Here is a 15,865-nt window from a genome sequence, read left to right on the forward strand (position 1 = left end):
TATGTTGGGCACATACCCAGAGGTGGCATTGTTGGGTTCTTACCAGGAATGTTATGATAATTAACGATGGGTCCAGTTACCAGCAGGGTTCTCTGAACCCTTGAAAGCATCTGGTATCGTCAGTCCTTTTAGGTTTGAGACGTTCTGGTGGAGTAGAGTGGTTTCCCAGTGTGATTTATGTTTGTATCTCCCTGATGATTAGTAAAGTCTTGATAACTGGCCAATTAAAAAGTCTGTGTTAAAGCCTTTTGCCCACTTTTAATTAGGCTGTTTTTCTCATGTTGATTTGCAGGAGTTCTATATATGTTCTGGAACCCAAATCCCTTACTGGATATATTCTTAAAAACAAAACAGTGTGATACATAAAGATATGTAAACAGGCCAGTAGACTGGAGTGGAGTCTACAAAGGCCTCCACGTGTGATATGATTGCCTGGCTTATGACCAAAGCACCACTGTGATCCAATAGGGAAACGATTGCCTTTCCAATAAATGGTGCTGATCAATCTGAAATCCATGTGACTAAAAAGACCTTTGACCCTCTACCTCACTCCATACCCAAGAATTCAGTAGTGATCAACCACAGTCCTAAATGCGACTGGTAAAATGATCACGCTTCTAGACAGAAGCATAGAAAATCCTTCTCATGACCTCAGGGTAGGCAAAAATATTTGTAAACAGAGCCCAGAAAACACTAAGCATAGAAGAAGAATCATTTGAATTCAGAATTTCTGTTCCTCAGAAGACACCAGTGAGAAGGCGGCTCAGTTCTCATCATTGGGCATTTTTTGTTCTGTTCTGAAGGGCATTCCCGTAGGCGGGCATATCATCAGTTACCTGATAGAAAAGTCTCGAGTCGTCTATCAAAACCAGGGCGAGAGGAACTTCCACATCTTCTACCAGCTGCTGGAGGGAGGCGAAGAGGAACTCCTTGCTTACCTTGGACTTGAGCGGGACCCCCAGCTGTATAAATACCTCTCACAGGTCAGAAGGACCAGTACCTGGCTGGGGCGCCCTTTGGTGGCAGGGATGAAGGGCGTTACTGGGGGCTTCTATGGGATGGCCAAGAACTTTCTCATTACCATTCTGGAGATATCCTATGGACTGGTTTCTTGCCACTTATCATAACCCCTTTGTCTATGCCTGACAGATCATCTTGGTAAAGTAACCAATCTCTAGGTGAGTGGTTCTCAGCCCTGGCTGAAATTAGAATCACCTGAGGGGATTTGTCAACACACACGCACACGCACACAAAATCTAAAGATTCCAGTCTAATTGGTCTGAGATGGGACCTGGACATCAAGGCTGTGTTAAACACTCCCCTGTGATTCTGGATAATTAAGTGAATCCCTGGTGATTCTAATACACAGCAGAAGTGAGAACTACCGGTCTGGGTGTGATAGTAACTCACTGCCCGTCCGTGTCCACAACTTGTGCTGCTCCCTTCTGCTTTCCAGAACTAGTTTGGAAAAGACTCCCCCCGCCCCCCCTTGCCTCCCAGTCTGAGGGTTGTTAATTGCAAAATGAATGGACTTCCTTACAGAGAGAGTTTGGGCCATTCCCGTAAGCAACCCTGGGACCCAGTGTTGAAAGATGGACTTGGAGAATTTGACTCCCACCATTAGTTTTTCTGCAGCCAGGACTAGGGTTCTAGAAGGTCCAGATTGTATAGGATCTATCACTATTTGATGTCACTGGCACCTTTTATGCCCCAAGATTTTCGGATTTTTCTCTTCTTTGCTGGGTCTGGCTTTGAATGGAGGCCACTTGGCAGAGTGCACGTGGGGCCATCATTTGAGAAAGAGAACGAGGTCTTAGGAAGTGAATCTTGTAAAAGAAAGACCAGGGGCGCCTGGGTGGCGCAGTCGGTTAAGCGTCCGACTTCAGCCAGGTCACGATCTCGCGGTCCGTGAGTTCGAGCCCCGCGTCGGGCTCTGGGCGGATGGCTCGGAGCCTGGAGCCTGTTTCCGATTCTGTGTCTCCCTCTCTCTCTGCCCCTCCCCCGTTCATGCTCTGTCTCTCTCTGTCCCAAAAATAAATAAACGTTGAAAAAAAAAAAAAAAAAAAAAAAAAAAAAAAAAAGAAAGACCAGCATTTCATAGCCCTGGTGAAAGAGTAGACATGACCGAAATGCATCTTGAAAAATGAGGCTAAATGATGAAAATAAAAGAATCCCAATCTCCTTTTGCAAATTTCGTACTAATTGTGAGAATGAAGACTAATTCGGATGTGATAAATATATATATATTTTTTTTCCTTTTTGAGAACCGAATTCTCCCCATAAAGCTGTATGGTAGCCTCACATTTGGCTTCTCACGGCATGAACAGAGAGGGTCAATTTATAAAAATATTTTAGACCTTGAATCCTTTTCCCAAGGGCTTCTCCTAACCCTTTGATAATTCAAATCATTCCCTTTTGGAATGTAGCTTGTCTTTTATCTTTGCAGATTTTTTTTTTTTCTGGCCAGATCTTCAGACCATTCGCCAGTATTATTTTGTTCAATTTTGTGTTGCCCCGTAACTTGGACAAACGTAGTGGCTTTACTCGCAGTATATCCGCGCTGTTTCCAAACCTCTAGGTGCCCTGGAAGGACTGACTTAAGCTGGCCCCGCCCTTGGTGGGGCAGGAGCAGATGCCATTGGTCGAACCGGGAGGGATATTTGGGAGGTTGCAGATTTAACACTGGCCAGTTCACGGGTGGATCTTTTCATGACCCAGCACCTCCGGTTTCCCCAGGCAACAAGGAAATCTGTTTAACGTGATAAATCTTCAGATAGCCAGGAATCTAGGAACACCTTGTACTGCAAAAGCAAAAGAGACAAACAGACATAAACAAAACAAAACAGAAACCTCGTCCAGAATGTCTTCCCTTTAAATTGTGACATTCGGTGGTGTGTGTCTTCTTTAGAAGACAACTTCTAGAGTCAGTGGGAAGTCTCATCACCTCTCTGCTGGTGATTGTATCCGTATCACCTTCATTTCTCTAAATGCCAAACTCTTCTTGAATGAGTGTCTCCTACCTCGTCCCTCACGGCAGTTTCTGCTGGAGGTTGTGATTGCGTCGAGATTGTTATCTGAATTTCAGGGCTTGTCCTCTCCCTGCATTTTTTAGCAGGTGTTTACTGAGACAAACGTCTTCAGTTTACTTGACAAATAAGACAAGGAAAACAATTAAAAAAAAATACTTGAAGAGATATACCACTAATGTGTACCTTTGAAAGTTTTCCCGGGACAGAGATTCCAAATAAATTTGAAAAAGGCAACAGCCGGCAAATCATGCTGTGCTAGACGATGAGATAAAACCTGGCTTTTTCTAATCAGAACATTCTAGAACTAGCTCTTGCGTGTTTGGCGAGAAAACCACTTTGATTCAAGAACAGGTGTGGGCGTGCCTAACTGTCCTTGTGGAAATGACGCGAAGCAACCCGATTCTGTGTTAACAGGGTCATTGTGCCAAAGAGTCGTCTATTAATGACAAGAACGACTGGAAAACTGTTTCCAGTGCCTTTTCTGTCATCGATTTTACTGAAGATGACCTCGAGGTATGAGCCCTGTGGTCACAGCTGCCGGTATGGTCTGGGGTTGACGAAACAATCCTGGTATTTTGGTGACCGCCCAGTAGGGTTGCCAGACTCAGCAAATAAAAATACAGGATGCTTAGTTACATGTGAATTTCAGATAAGCTTGTCCCAATGAGATAAACTTCTACGAAAAACTTAGTCCTTGCTTATCTGGGATTGAAATGTTACCTGGGCGTTCTGCATTTCATCAGACCTAAGATTTCCCAATGCGGTGAGCAAGGAGGAGATTTTGTTTCTTCTTCCTCTCACATCCAATCTCAAATATATTCTTAATAATTTTTATTTATTTTTGAGAGACGGGGGTGGGGGGGTGGGGGATGGACAGAGGATCCGAAGCAGGATCTGTGCTGACAGAGGATAGCCCAGCTCAGACTCTGAACGGTGAGATCATGACCTGAGCCGAAGTCAGACGCTCAACCACTTAAGCCATCCAGATGCCCCAAAATCAAATCTCAGATATTTACATGCTCCGGATCTACAGGATTACTGTTTATTTACACTTCTATTTTTGAACAAACTGGAGAAGATTGTAGGATGTATGAACATTCTGTTTTTACATCTTTTTCTGTTTTTCTTTTTGATGGTTAAAACTCTTGCTCTTTCAAGGACTAGAATTATACTTTAAAATATATTTAGGGGCACCTGGGTGGCTCAGTCGGTTGAGCGTCCGACTTTGGCTCAGGTCGTGATCTCACAGTTCGTGGGTTCAAGCCCCACATGGGACTCGCTGCTGTCGGCCCGGAGCCGGCTTTGGACCCGCTGTCTCCCTCTCTCTCTGCCCCTCGCCTGGTTGCACCCTCTCAAAAATAAATAATACATTAAAAAATAAAATATTATACATTGATATAATATATATCTATATGTATCTGGGATCATGCTATTTGCATATGAAATGGTCTGTTGGCGGGAAGGGGATGGGGAGGATCCAGAAATAGAAGTGTCCTGTGCTGGAGATGGAAGGAGGTATCTTCCCCCTTCCTCTGCTGAGGTTCTTTTATCCTCCTTCCCGTAACATCTGAGGTGGGTAAGAAGCTGATTCCTGGGGCGGGGGAAACTTGGCTCCGTGGGCTCTGAGCTCGGGCTGGAATTGGGAAGGGGCGGTTTTCCTTGGCTGTCTCCCGTGATGACGTTCATCAGCTGGGCGGCCGCCCTTCTCTCCCTGTTGTCCTCACCCTTTCCCACATTCCTAGAATCTCTTTGGAATTCTTGCCAGCGTCCTACACCTGGGGAACGTTTGTTTTGAAGAGAACCACCAAGGCTGTGCCACGATCCCAGACACCCACGAGATCAAATGGATCGCCAAGGTGACGTTCGGCTTCTGAAAAGCACGGGGAGGGCCCGGCCCTTTTCGGAGGCGGAGGGCAGGAGAGGGGAGCTGAAGGCAGCTGGAGGCCCAGGTCCCACTCGGCCAACACCGTGGCCTTCCGGCTGATACTGGCTAGGAGATTTAAAGAGCGAGGGGGGCAGGTGAGGGAGTGGGTAAAAGCCAGCTGAGTGTAAAATCGGGATGTGGTCTCTCTCGCATTTCGGTGGGATTATCCGTCAGGGTGTATGATCCTGGGCCTGGAAATGGCACCAACTCCTTGCAAATTGGCAAAAAGCAAATCTGATCGCTGATATGGCATTTTGGTTTCCATGTTTTCAGCTCCTGGGGGTCCACCCGTCCATCCTTCTGGAAGCTCTCACCCATAGAAAGATTGAAGCCAAAACTGAAGAGGTAAAAATGACACTAGATGGAAATGTGCCTGCCCTCCCCGCTCTTGCCTGCCTCATGGAAGAGCAGGACGATGGTCCTAGAGGAGGCCGGGTCCCGCCTTCCAGCTCCTGCAGGAGACCCCTGCCTCACCCTCCCCGTCCCCACCACTGCACCATCACTAGCTTGCCTCCCCTCTTGCCATGCCTTTCCCCCGTGAGGTCTTTGCACATGCCGTTCCCTCTACTGGAACACTGTTCCCTGTGCTTCTCTAATTAATGCCTTCTCATCCTTCAGTTCCTGGGGTCACACCCTCAAAGGGTCTCCCTGACCTTCCCACCCCTATCCTTATGCACCATCGGTATCTCCTCACGCTGCTCTCAGCTTGCAACATGACGGTGTGTGGGGCGTGAATGTCCCGTCCCCCAACTGTGAACCCACAGAATTTGTCTCCGTCATGGCTGTACCTCAGCAGCTCCACGCAATGCCCAACACGTCATGAGCACTCAAGAAATAGCTACTGCCTGAACGTGTACGGGTGGGGGCGGTGTCTTCCCCCGGCACATATCCCTCGCTGGCTGCTATTAAAGGCTAATTTGGAAACTCGGGAGGAAGTGGGCTTTTTTTTTTTTTTTTTTTTTTTAAGAGAGAGAAAGAAAGTTGCAGAGAAAGAGGGAGACGGAGAACCCCAAGCAGGTTCCCTGTTCAGTGCAGAGCTCGACATGGGGCTCAGTCTCACCACCATGAGACCATGACCTGAACTGGAACCAAGCCCCGGACGCTTAACCAACTGAGCCACCCAGATGCCCCATGGCTTTTTTTTTTTTTTTTTAACTTCTGTAATGATGCACCTGTTGTTGTCCTCAGGTAATATGCCCACTGACTCTGGAACTCTCTGTCTACGCTAGAGATGCAATGGCAAAGGCCATTTATGGACGAACATTTACTTGGCTAGTCAACAAAATCAATTCCTCCTTAGTGAACAAGGTTAGTCCAAACATGTTTGACTGACTCCTTCTCGCTAACGTGGTAATGTTTTATAACCGACCTCGTCACTCTGAAGAATTTGTGAGCATTGACTGTTGGCCCCTGGTGCCCAGGGACGATATCGTTCCGCGTCTGCATTCCCGGCACACAGTAGGCTCACAAAACAATGCCCGCTGAATGATTTTTGGAGTGTGTCCCGAAGTGTGGGATGCACAGTATTTGAAGTACGCCAGATGGCCTTCAGTGTCCACGGAATTTAGCTTTAACAGTGAGCATCTTTTAATGTGCATAAGAAAAAATATGCATAACAAGTCCTTCAGATTCACCCTGGGAGTTTCCTCCAAGCTAGAAATTAAGGAAATGACCCTGAGGCACAGAGTATGTAGACGTAAAATTCAAGGAGATAGTACGTAAAGGACAGATTCGGAAGGCATCAGCTCAGGACACCATACGGAATGCTAAATTGTGGCCCTTTCGAAAAAAAATAGGCATTTTCTCTTTAAATATCCATCTTTGGGGCGCCTGGGTGGCTCAGTCGGTTGGGCGTCCGACTTCAGCTCAGGTCACGATCTCGCCGTCCGTGAGTTCGAGCCCCGCGTCGGGCTCTGAGCTGATGGCTCGGAGCCTGGAGCCTGCTTCGGATTCTGTGTCTTCCTCTCTCTCTGCCCCTCCCCCGTTCATGCTCTGTCTCTCTCTGTCTCAAAAATAAATAAACGTTTAAAAAAAATAAAAATAAATATCCATCTTTGCACCTGGTCCTCTCTTTTTTTTTTTTTTTTTTAATTTTTTTAATGTTTATTTTTGAGAGAGAGAGACAGAGCATGAGTGCGGGGGAGGCGGAGAGAGGGAGGACACAGAATCGGAAGCAGGCTCCAGGCTTGGAGCCGTCCGCACGGAGCCCGACGTGGGGCTCGAACTCGTGACCTGTGAGATCATGACCTGAGCCGAAGTCGAATGCTTAACTGACTGAGCCACCCAAGTGTCCCCATCCTCTGTTTAAAATGACATTTGTATCACCTGTCCTCTCTCCTGGATAGACATCTCCCTTGCTGCTGTCTATAGAGGTCTCTTGCTTTCTTTGGGATTGATGTGGGCTTGGGAGGCTGAGAAGGGCTGAAGGAAGGGAGTGAACCAGAAGGGGAAGGTCTCACTTCTCGGGTGGTGGCTGGGGAAGCTTCAGTGGGATCCCGGCGGGCTGCCGGCCAGAGGAGCAGGCTGGGAAATTTGTTTCCACCCTATAATTTCTCTGTGAGCCAATGTTGGAGAGAGAGAAGGTGTGAGCTTTATAACCAAGTCCCAGCTTTGGGGGCAGCTACCGGGTTTGAAGAGTCATTAAGTAAAAGACCTCACAATGAATAGTGTGTGTTACTTTGACTAGGATTTCACCAAGAAGACTGTGATTGGATTGCTGGATATCTATGGGTTTGAGGTCTTCGACAAGAATGGGTAAGTTTGTCATTACCTCCTGGTCCTCTGTCCGTCTGGTCTGAGGCATCTCTAATGTTGCTGGAACTGGGTTTCCCATCTTTAGAAATTCTCGGGATTTCCATAGCCGCTAACTCATAGACTGTTCCAGAATTGGAATGACCATTAAAAAAGGCAAACATCTTGGGGCGCCTGGGTGGCTCAGTCGGTCAAGTGTTCGACTTGGGCTCAGGTCACGATCTCACAGTTTGTGAGTTGGAGCCCCACATTGGGGTCTGTGCGGACAGCTCAGAGCCTAGAGCCTGCTTCGGATTCTGTGTCTCATTCTTTCTCTGTTCCTCCCCCACTTATGCTCTCTCTCCGTCTCTCAAAAGTAAATAAATGTAAAACAAAAACGCAAACATCTTTTAACTTGATTCTTGGGATCTATTTAGTAAATTGTGTAATTAATAAGGACTTTGCTTTTTCTGTATTAAAAAAGCATCTTTAAAAAAGAAGTAAATACAGGGGTGCCTGGGTGGCTCAGTCAGTGAAGCGTTGACTATTGATTTCGGCTCGGGTCATGATCTCACAATTTCGTGAGTTTGAGCCCCGCATCGGGCTCCGTGCTGACAGTGCAGAGCCTGCCTGGGATTCTCTCTCTCCCTCTCTCTCTGCCCCTCCCCCACTTCCGCACTCTCTCTCTCTCTCTCTCTCTCTCTCTCAAAATAAGCGTTAAAAAAAAAATAAAAATAAGCAAATACAGTTTTTTGATTGGTCTACTCGTGTAGCTTTAGCTCTTTAAATTTTGGGCCTCTCTAGTTTCGAACAGTTCTGCATCAATTACTGCAATGAGAAACTCCAGCAACTGTTAATTGAGAGAACCCTTAAGGCGGAACAGGCAGAATACGAAATGGAAGGCATAGAGGTAAACGTCTTAATGTTTTCTTCTCACTTGATTTCTTAATCTAGCGAAAGAGATTTGCTTGAGAAAGGATATTTCCCTGGAGATTTTGGCCTCCCTAGTACTAAGAATTATTTTTTTCTCCCATGCTCTGCTTATTTTCTGGGAAATTACTTTGACATTCAGGTAGTTTCTTTTCTTTTCTTTTCTTTTCTTTTTTTTTAATGTTAGAGATAAAAAAAATCAGATTTTGGAAAAATAACGTTGGAAAATCATTTTAAAAAGAGATCTATTTTATGTTCACCTAAATCCCCCTCGGAGAATTCTTTTCTCTTTGTCATTTCAGTGGGAGCCCATTCAGTATTTCAACAACAAGATCATCTGTGATTTGGTGGACGAGAGACACAAAGGGATCATTTCCATTCTGGTGAGAAAATTAATGTTGACTTAGACTCCATTCGTACGGTGTCGCCAACACGCGGAAGTTTCCCCCCAGGCTCGAAAAGGGTTGCTTAGCCCAAGCAGAAAGCCAGAAAACATAAAGGAAGGTTTTACAAAGAATGTGCGCTGATCCAGAGTTGAGACTCCTTGGGATGCACCCATGGCTTTATCTTGACCTGTTGGGACTTCTGAGAACATCCATGCCCAATTGTCCCAGTTCAAACATCGCTTTTTTCAATACGTTTATTTATTTTTGAGAGAAACAGAGTGGGAGCGAGGGAGGGGCAGCGAGAGAGGGAGACACAGAACCTGAAGCAGGCTTCAGGCTCCGAGCCATCACCCCGACGCAGGCTCGAACCCATAACTCACGAACCGCGATATCATGACCTGAGCCAAAGTCGGATGCTTAACCGATTGAGCCACCCAAGACGCCCCCAAACATCACTTTTTAAAATCTAAAGCCAATGAGAAAGTATTTCTTTGCCTTTTCATTTGGGATCTTCTCCCTTATAACGAAAATAACTGGTCTCCTCTCTCCTGCCTGCCGCCCGCCCCCACCTAACTGTTGGGTGAACAAGATTCTAAAGCACAGCAGTGACTACAAATGGTGCCTGTCGTTGCCAGGAACATGGACACCCCCTGGATTCAGATGCCCGCCCCATTGCTTGCTAGCTATGTAACCTTGGGTGGGTGTCTTACCCTCTCTGAGCTCCCATCTCCTTGTCTTAAATGGATGCAGTGATAGCAGCACTTATCTCGAGGAATTGTAAGGACAGGCTGAGATTGTACATGCACAGGGCTTAGAATTATGCCGGGGTGTGGTAAGCATTCAGACTCTCTTCGTTCAACAAATGCTTACCGAATGCTTCCTTGGTGCCGTAACTGTGCCCTGTGCTGTGGGACACAAGCAGTGGACAAAACAGACCAAAACCACTACATTCGTGAAGCTTTCAATTCTAGCGCGGAGAGACTGACAACAGACAGTTTCGTGGGCAACATAAGTAGGTTTTACAATGAGAAAAGCTCAAAAGCTAGATGTGCCGGGAAGGATGACTCAATTTCAGGCGAGGCGGTCTGGGAAGGGCCGTGTGGACATCCGGGGAGGCAAGTTCCGGGAGGCACAGGCTGACATAAGCTCTTCTCTGGGCTCTCAATGCTCATATCGATGGCTAGACTAGCACAGACATGTCACTTGGAAAGAGTTGTCTCACTCACCTGAAGCCCGGTGTTTTCTTGTCGTTTTAACAAAAGCTGCAGGGTTGATTTTAAAGATGGTCACTCGCATGTTGCCAGTGTTAAGGGCCCGAAACAGGAAGTAGAAAGACACAGCCAGAGAGACGTGAGAAGTTAGATGCCCGGGGCTTTATAGCTTTCTCTCCATGAGGTTTTTGCTCCTGGTAAAAGGGGATGTGGTCTTGGCCAGCAGTGGCTGGTTAAGAGAAACTGAGGTGGTGTTCAAGAAGACTTTGGAAATATGGTGGCCGGATGGGTGGGCGAGGTGACTTTTCACAGCATTTCAGATCCCTCTGAGAAGCTAAGCACGCGTGAGGGGTCACTGCCCTCGCGCCCCCAAGGTTCACCTGAACTTGGGTTGAGGTGACAGCGTTTTAGTCCACTACCTTCTGCCACAGCTGGCGAAGGCGTTTCAACTTGGAATCGATGGCGTAGGATGCTACGGATCGAGGCTTCTCTTTTTTCTCTGGAAGGATGAAGAATGTATCCGTCCCGGTCCCGCTACGGACTTGAGTTTCCTGGAGAAATTGGAAGAGAAAGTAGGCCAGCATGCACACTTCCAGACGTATGTATCTCGCTCGACAAGCTGTTGCTTGGGGAGGCTCGTCACTTACCCACTTTCTTGAGTATGTGGGCAGTGGACCCCAAGAGTAAAGGTGCTTCTTCGTGCACAGAAACGTGATGCGCCATGATGATATACCGACTCCTATATATGTGTACCTTTTGTTGGTAGAAATCAAACCCGAATTCCAGGTAGAATGTTCTAAGATTTTGTATCTTTTTTTTTTTTAACGTTTATTTTTGAGAGTGAGAGAGAGCACAGTGGAGGAGGGGCAGAGAGAGAGGGAGACACAGAGTCTGAAGCAGGCTCCAGGGTCCAAGCTGTCAGCACAGAGCCCGACGCGGGGCCCAAACTCATGAACCATGAGATCATGACCTGAGCCGAAGTCAGACACTTCATGGACTGAGCCACCCAGGCGTCCCTAAGATTTTGTATCTTTATGATCGTGACCTTGTGGACAGGGTCACGGGTGTGAAATAGGCTTCTTTTTGAAAGCCTTTTTTTTTTTTTTAATGTTTATTTTGAGAGAGAGAGAGAGAGTGCAAGCGGGGGAGGGACAGTGAGAGAGGGAGAGAGCCAACTAGGCTCAGTGCAGTCAGCACAGAACCCAACACGGGGCTTGATCTCATGAACTGTGAGATCATGACCGGAGCTGAAATCAAGAGTCAGACACTTAATGGACTGAGCCACCCAGGAACCCCAGAAATAGTCTTTTTTTTTTAAGTTACATATCAAATATAAAGTACACACAGAGCTATGTGTGGATCTGAAGCGTACGACCCAACGAATCTTCACATTCGTGTGTACTCACATCACTGCCACGTAGATCCAGAGAATGAGGGTTTACAGCATCCAAGAAAATTGACTAGAATCGCAGCTCGGCCACTTATAAAACATGACCTATTAATATACCTGGTGCGGAGCATTGTAAGTGGCTCCGTAAGTCACCTAGTGTAATTTCTGGCCGTGGCAAAGACCGGGTAAATGGTGGTGGCTTTATCAGCGCTTTTGTAGAATAGTGAAAGGATAAGGAAATGAATCAGAAATGGAAAACTGAAGGGCACCTGGGTGGCTCAGTCAGTTAAATGTCTGACTTCAGCTCAGGTCACGATCTCACGGTTCATGAGTTAAAGCCCCGCATCAGGCTCTGCGCTGACTGCAGAGCCTGCTTGAGAATTCTCTCTCTTCCTCTCTCTCTCTCTGCCCCTCCCCCTCTTGGGTATCTGCATTGTCAATATATATGTTCATTTCAAGAAAGGTTACAAAAAATTAGCCATCACCAGAATCTGAAAAATGATGTTTTATGAGCATTTTAGTCACTTACCATCATAAAAATGTAGCAAATTGGTTCTTAGTTATCATCTGGAAAAAGTAGAAGTTTTTTCATTGTACAAATCAGTGTGTCTTCTGTGGCTCACGTGTGTTTTTTAATTCCTCAGTTCTCAGGGGAAGGATCACATTTTAAGTCTTCGTTTCAATTCCAGTTAGTTAACATACAGTGTTCTGTCAGTTTCAGGGCTGCAGTATAGGGACTCAGCACTTCCATTCCTCACCCCGTGCTCATCACGAGTGAAGTCCTCAGTCCCCATCGCCTATTTCCCCCATGTCCCCTCCCTGGTCCGTTCTGGTAACCATGAGTTTGTTCTCTACAGTTAAGAGTTTGTTTCTTGCTTTGTCTCTCCCCCCCCTTTGTTCATTTGTTTCTTAAATTCCACATATGAATGAGATCACACGGTATTTGTCTTTCTCTGACTTTTACTTAGCCATTATATTCTCCAGGTCCATCCATGTCGTTGCAAATGGCAAGATTTCATTCTGTTTTGTGGCTGGGTAATATTCCATTGTGTTTATATGCCATATCTTCTTTATCCATTCACCGATCGGTGGACACTTGGGCTGCTTCCATAATTTGACTGTTGTAAATAATGCTGCTATAAACATAGGGCTGCATGTATCCCTTTGAGTTAGTGTTTTTGTATTCTTTGCGTAAATACCTCGTAGTACAGTTGCTGGATTGTAGGGTAGCTCTGTTTCAACTTTTGGAGGAACCTCCCTGGTCCTTCCCACAGTGGCCGCACCACTTTGCGTCCCACCAGCTGTGCAAGTGGGTTACCCTTTCTCCAGGCTTCTCTTTCGCTCTTTGCTTTCTATGTTGGTGCGTGTTGTTACAGCAAACTAGGAAGGTTCGGTTCGTGTCTTGTTCTCTCTTGCTGCAGCCGGAAGCTGGCGGGGCCAAAGGGCCGAAAGAGGATTGGCTGGATGGAGTTTCGGCTCTCTCACTACGCAGGAGAGGTCACGTACTGCACCAAAGGTGAGTGTGCGTGGGGCGTAGGTCACGGTCACGCAGGTGTCCCTGTGTCCGCCGAAGAAGTGGCTGCACGTCTACCCCAAACATTCCCTAGCTCTGCTTGCAAGCAAGCCGTTTGAAGTTTTCTCTTTATTACTTTTTTGTCGAACCACTTCATTTCACCCATTTAAAGTGTACCCTCCGGTAAGTTTTACTCTGTTCACTTTATAGTTATGCACCCGTCACCGCTGTGCATTTTAGAACGCTTCGCCCCAGGGGCGCCTGGCATGGCTCAGTCAATGAAGCAGGCAACTCTTGGCCTCGGCTCTGGTCGTGATCTCGCGGTTTGTGGGTTTGAGTCCCAGGTCAGGCTCCGCGCTGATGGCACAGAGCCTGCTTGGGATTCTCCCTCTTTCTCTCTGCCCCTCTCCTGCTACCGTGCTCGCTCGCGCGCTCTCTCTCTCTCTCTCTCTCTCTCTCTCTCTCTCAAAATAAATAAATATTTAACAAAAAAAGAACACTTCATCCCAATTCTGTCTCTGCAAATTTGCCTGTTCTGGGTATTTCATCTAAATGGAATCACACAATGTGTGGTCTTCTGTGTCTGGCTTCTTTCCCTTAGCATCTTGTTTTCAAGGTTCATCTGTGTTACCATTTTTATTGCTAAATAATATTCCATCTATGGATATACCCTGTTTTGTTTATCCATTCATCAGTTGATAGGCATTTCGGTTGTTTGCTTTTGAGCTCTTACTAATAAGGTTCCTATGAACATTGTCTTTCAAAACCTTTAAAAAATATTTTCTTTTGTCATTTCTGCTTTAGGTTCTAAATTATTTTCACTTTTTTTTTTCTTTTTACAATTCTTTTTTAAGGTGGGCTCCACACCCAACATGGGGCTTGAACTCACAACCCCAAGATCAGGAGTCACATGCTCCATTGACTGAGCAAGCCAGACGCCCCTAAATTATTTTCACTTTTAAATAAGTTTCTCTAAGAATATTTAAAAAGCAATATGTATTTTTTTCTCTTGAATTCAGAGTGGTATAAAAACAGAAAACATTTTCAAATGGAATGAATCTCTCTTTGTGGATAATTGATTGACTGTCATCATCAATAATATACACGTAACGCAAGAAGTTCCTAACGGTACAGAAAAGTCCAAAAAAGGAAACTAAAAGTCCCCTTTACTCCTAGTTTCTCCCACAGGAACCAACAGTTTCTTGTAATTTCTTTCAGGAAAATAGAAATATCTTCTGCATCTACTTAAATATGTGGGGACACATATACATATTCAAATAACACATATATGCACACGCATTTAAGTAACACAGACTGTTATTCTGTGTTCTCTATTTTGCATTTTTTTTCATTTCATGAAAACGAGAAAAATTGTTTCTTGTTTCTGCTTTAAATGTTTATTTATTTTTGAGAGAGAGAGAGGGAGAAAAAGCATGTGCCCAAGTGAGCTAGGGGCACAGAGACAGAGAGAGAGAGAGAGAGAGAGAGAAGCAGGGCTCATATTCACCCGAACTGGGGCTCAAGCTCACCCAGTGTGGGATTCGAACTCATGGGATCATGACCTGAGCCGAAGTCAGATGCACCCAGGTGCCCTAAATGTTTGTTTATTTTTGAGCGAAAGAGCGTGAACAGGGGAGGGGCAGAGAGAGAGAGAGAGGGAGGGAGACAGAGGATCTGAAGCAGGCTTGGTCCTGACAGCAGAGAGCCCAGTGTGGGGTTAAACGCACTAACCTCAAGACCATGATCTGAACCAAAGTCAGACGCTCTACCGACTGAGCCACCCAGGAGCCCAAGATCATTTGGATTCCAATTAACGCTCAATACTTACTGTAGGCCAGACACTGTCCCAGTGCTTCACCTCACAGAACCGTTTTATTATCCTTCTTTTAATCTCCAAGGCAACTGAGCTCAGAGAAGTCAAGTAACTTGCCCAAGGTCGCTCAGATAGTAAGTGACAGAGCTGGGGTTCAGACCCACACCTTTTGCCTCCGCACTCACATCTAGTCTCCGTAGCAGCCAACAGATTGCACCACGTTTCTTTGGAGAGGCTGCAGGCACTCCCTCTAGGGCCGTGTCCTTTGACCTGTTTGATGGACACAGCTTGTTTCCAGTTTTGTTTCTTGTAAACCCTGCTGTCGTTGACCCCCTTGCATGTTTCACTTGGCCAATCTGTGCATGTTATATACGTAGCATAAATTCCCAAAAGTGGCATTGCTAAGTTAAAAGTTCTATCAGAAATTAGTTTGGGGGCGCCTGGGCGGCTCAGTGGGTTGAGGGTCCAACTTTGGCTCAGGTCATGATCTCATGGTTCGTGGGTTCGAGCCCCCGAGTCGGACTCTCTGCTGTCACTGCACAGTCCACTTCAAATCCTCTGGCTCCTTCTCTCTCTCTGTGCCTCCCCTGCTTCTTCTCTCTCTCTCTTTCTCTCAACAATAAACATTTAAAAAGTTTTTCTTTTTTTTTTTTTTTCAACGTTTTTTTTTTTTTAATTTTTGGGACAGAGAGAGACAGAGCATGAACGGGGGAGGGTCAGAGAGAGAGGGAGACACAGAATCTGAAACAGGCTCCAGGCTCTGAGCCATCAGCCCAGAGCCCGACGCGGGACTTGAACTCACGGACCACGAGATCGTGACCTGGCTGAAGTCAGACGCCTAACCGACTGCGCCACCCAGGCGCCCCTTAAAAAGTTTTTCTAAGAAGAAAACCTTATGGGGGCGCCTGGGTGGCGCAGTCGGTTAAGCGGCCGACTTCG

General features: G+C 46.2%; 1 protein-coding gene across 1 annotated transcript in view; it reads left to right on the forward strand.

Annotated features, from left to right (window-relative positions):
- MYO1H (myosin IH) overlaps positions 1-15,865 on the forward strand; it is a 45,780-nt gene that overhangs the window by 6,534 nt on the left and 23,381 nt on the right. Inside the window, exons 5-14 of the mRNA XM_043557852.1 lie at positions 804-983; positions 3,444-3,542; positions 4,772-4,885; positions 5,227-5,298; positions 6,142-6,261; positions 7,640-7,707; positions 8,488-8,593; positions 8,916-8,996; positions 10,717-10,808; positions 13,022-13,116. Coding sequence (XP_043413787.1) covers positions 804-983; positions 3,444-3,542; positions 4,772-4,885; positions 5,227-5,298; positions 6,142-6,261; positions 7,640-7,707; positions 8,488-8,593; positions 8,916-8,996; positions 10,717-10,808; positions 13,022-13,116 — 1,027 coding nt within the window. The remainder of the gene's footprint in view (positions 1-803; positions 984-3,443; positions 3,543-4,771; positions 4,886-5,226; positions 5,299-6,141; positions 6,262-7,639; positions 7,708-8,487; positions 8,594-8,915; positions 8,997-10,716; positions 10,809-13,021; positions 13,117-15,865) is intronic.

The sequence above is a fragment of the Prionailurus bengalensis genome, chromosome D3 (genome assembly GCF_016509475.1).
Source record: "Prionailurus bengalensis isolate Pbe53 chromosome D3, Fcat_Pben_1.1_paternal_pri, whole genome shotgun sequence".
In the NCBI taxonomy this organism is placed as follows: Eukaryota; Metazoa; Chordata; class Mammalia; order Carnivora; family Felidae; genus Prionailurus; species Prionailurus bengalensis.